At 36.9% G+C, this 2,538-nt stretch overlaps 1 protein-coding gene across 1 annotated transcript; it reads right to left on the bottom strand.

Annotated features, from left to right (window-relative positions):
• Positions 1–471: 471 nt before the first annotated feature.
• LOC132285774 (protein SHI RELATED SEQUENCE 1) lies at positions 472–2,050 on the bottom strand. Its single transcript, XM_059787994.1, has 2 exons — positions 1,515–2,050; positions 472–1,064 (listed from the first exon to the last, which is right to left on the bottom strand). Exons 1-2 carry the CDS (start codon positions 1,810–1,812, stop codon positions 748–750), a joined length of 615 nt encoding a protein of 204 aa, XP_059643977.1. The 5' UTR covers positions 1,813–2,050; the 3' UTR covers positions 472–747.
• Positions 2,051–2,538: the final 488 nt, after the last annotated feature.

Genomic DNA, 2,538 nt, shown 5'->3' with positions numbered 1-2,538 from the left:
AATCATGCTCTCATCTCAACTTAGAAAGAAAAAACTATGATGGTGTGACGTCCCACATCGCTTATGGGGAGAAGTTGCTAACACTTATAGGTGTAGATCGACATCTTCCAACTGGGTAGACGCGTTTTGAAAATCATGAACACGAAGGGTGTGCAAAGCAGACTATGCAAATTCAATTTTCTCAATGTCATACACACACCCCCACACACACTTGTACTCAAAAATACAAGCTCAAGTTGTGGCCTTATGGGGTGTGCTGGAAGGTCTCTTCTTTGTATTTTATTTCCTGGTCTCTAAATAGAGAGATTGGAGACACATATAAATCAAGTTCATAACGAAGAAGAAAAACTTGAAATCTTAGTCTTTGCATCCAAATACAAACAGATTGCAACCCATTTCAAGGCGGCAAAGAGGCAGAAAATAGGGAGAAAAGCAGCTTCGAAGTTCATAATCAACAACTAGCAACCAAAATTAAATTGAACACAAAAGAGAAAAGCAATAAAATAGTAAACAAGAAGACAAAATGTAAACCCCTAGACATTTTAAATTCACCGACAAGATTAAATAATTATTCATTGATATTAGAACAAAAAAGCTGATACTAGCCCCCCTTATTCAACTTTCTCTTCCTTTCTTGTTCAATTATATCAATTAACTACAACAACATTGATAATGCAGATTGAATCAAACATATATATACTTTTTAGAGAGAGAATCAAATTGAACTGATGTTCTCGAAGATTTTGGTTATGAGAAGTACCGCGTACCGGAGATAAAAGGACCAAGGGGATTAGGGAATGAAGAAGGAGAAGCTGTACAAGTTGTAGCTGCTGCAGTAGTAGTAGTGAAATTAGGTTGCTGCAAGCCACCGGAGGAGCTCTCACCGCCTGTGTATCGACTATCGGGGCCTTGATCATACAGAACTCCCTTAAAAACATGCCCTCCAATGTTCACAGCCGTCTGATACGCATACTGATCAACCGCATTGTCATCAGAGCTCACACGAATGCACCGAAACACCGCCGGAAAATTCACCTCCGCCGGGAAACTCCCCACTTGCAACCCTAAAAATGTTCAGAAATATATTACATATATTATCACAATTGAGCTGATTTTTTTTTTTTTTTCTTTCTTTGAACTAAATTAAATAAATTAATAAAACCAAAATTCAAATAGAAACATGGGTACTTTCGTTTCTATTGGAAGTAAATCAACAATAGTAAACATAAATAGAAAGATGGGTAGTAAAATCACCAGCTAACACAGTACCAAACAAAAAGCTGCAAGAGTTAGATGGTTACTACCATTTAAGTACACTACTGTAGACATCAAATCCACTAAACGCAAATGATATGGTTTTTGATATGTTAGTACAAAAAAAAAGGTGAGTTAGCTACTCTATCTATCTATCTATCTATCTATAATTCCATATATATATGTGTGTACATGTACTGTGACATCTAAAGATCTATGCAGAGGTGCAATGTATAGTACTATATATTAATTAGTAGTACCTGGTGCTGAGGAGGGATTGATCTCTCTGTATCTTTTAGGGTTTGGTGGTTGAACGAGTTGGTGTTGTTGAATACTATGATATCTTGGGCGCCTTTTCGAGACGGGGATCCAAGTGCTCTTGATGTGGGTTAGGCACTGAAACCCTCGGCTTCTACAGCAAGTCCTGCACCTCATGAACACACAGTCCTTCTTCGCTTGGTTTCCACACTCTTGACATCTCATCATTGATCCTCCTCCCCCTCCTCCTCCTAATTCTGATGATGATCTCATCATTTTCCAACCAAACCCTCTATACATAATTTCTTGATATCATGATTTGATTTCTTTCTGAGATGAGTTTTCGAATGAATGAGTATATATGTAGTGCTGGGGTTAGTTCTGGGTGGGTTTGCCGTCACTGCTAGTAGTGAGTTTTTTGGGGTTTGAGTATGACTGGTGTGTGTTTTTGCTAAAATTAGGAACGTTTGGTGGTTGCTTTCTTGATGATGATCTTGATTTTTCTTCTTCATCTCTGTGAATTACTGACTCACCACTATATGTTGGGGTTGGGGATTTCAAGCTTTTTCAGACACTACCTTTACATCACCAGGAATTAGTATAAACAAGTATTTTAAATGTGTACGGACATGTACTGTGCTCGATGATGGTGGTTGCCCTTAATTTCACCGTTTTACGCAACCCCACTCTCTCTCTCTCTCTCACGGTAAGTCACTAACTAAAATGGTACCTTAGAGCAGGTAAGAAGTACTAAACATGAGTTAATTGTAGTTAATTAACTACAATTAACTATTTCTTTTGTTTTTTTTTTTTTTTTTTTTTTTTCTATTACTTTTGATCTCCTTCCAAACTCTCAACTTTTCAAGACCAAAAAAATAAAATAAAAAAAAATCCATCGACTTTTTCTTTACGATAAAGACCATTATGTATTTAATACTTTAATCTCATTTAAAATTTGAGGCTTTTACTTAACTACATATACAATGTTCAAGATGCACTGCACTAGTCGTCGTAGCCGTCCATGCC

The sequence above is a fragment of the Cornus florida genome, unplaced genomic scaffold (genome assembly GCF_030987335.1).
Source record: "Cornus florida cultivar Cherokee Brave unplaced genomic scaffold, ASM3098733v1 CherokeeBrave_3.0.0_Hap2_Chr02, whole genome shotgun sequence".
Lineage (NCBI taxonomy): Eukaryota > Viridiplantae > Streptophyta > Magnoliopsida > Cornales > Cornaceae > Cornus > Cornus florida.
This window is presented reverse-complemented; position numbering and strand designations above follow the sequence as displayed.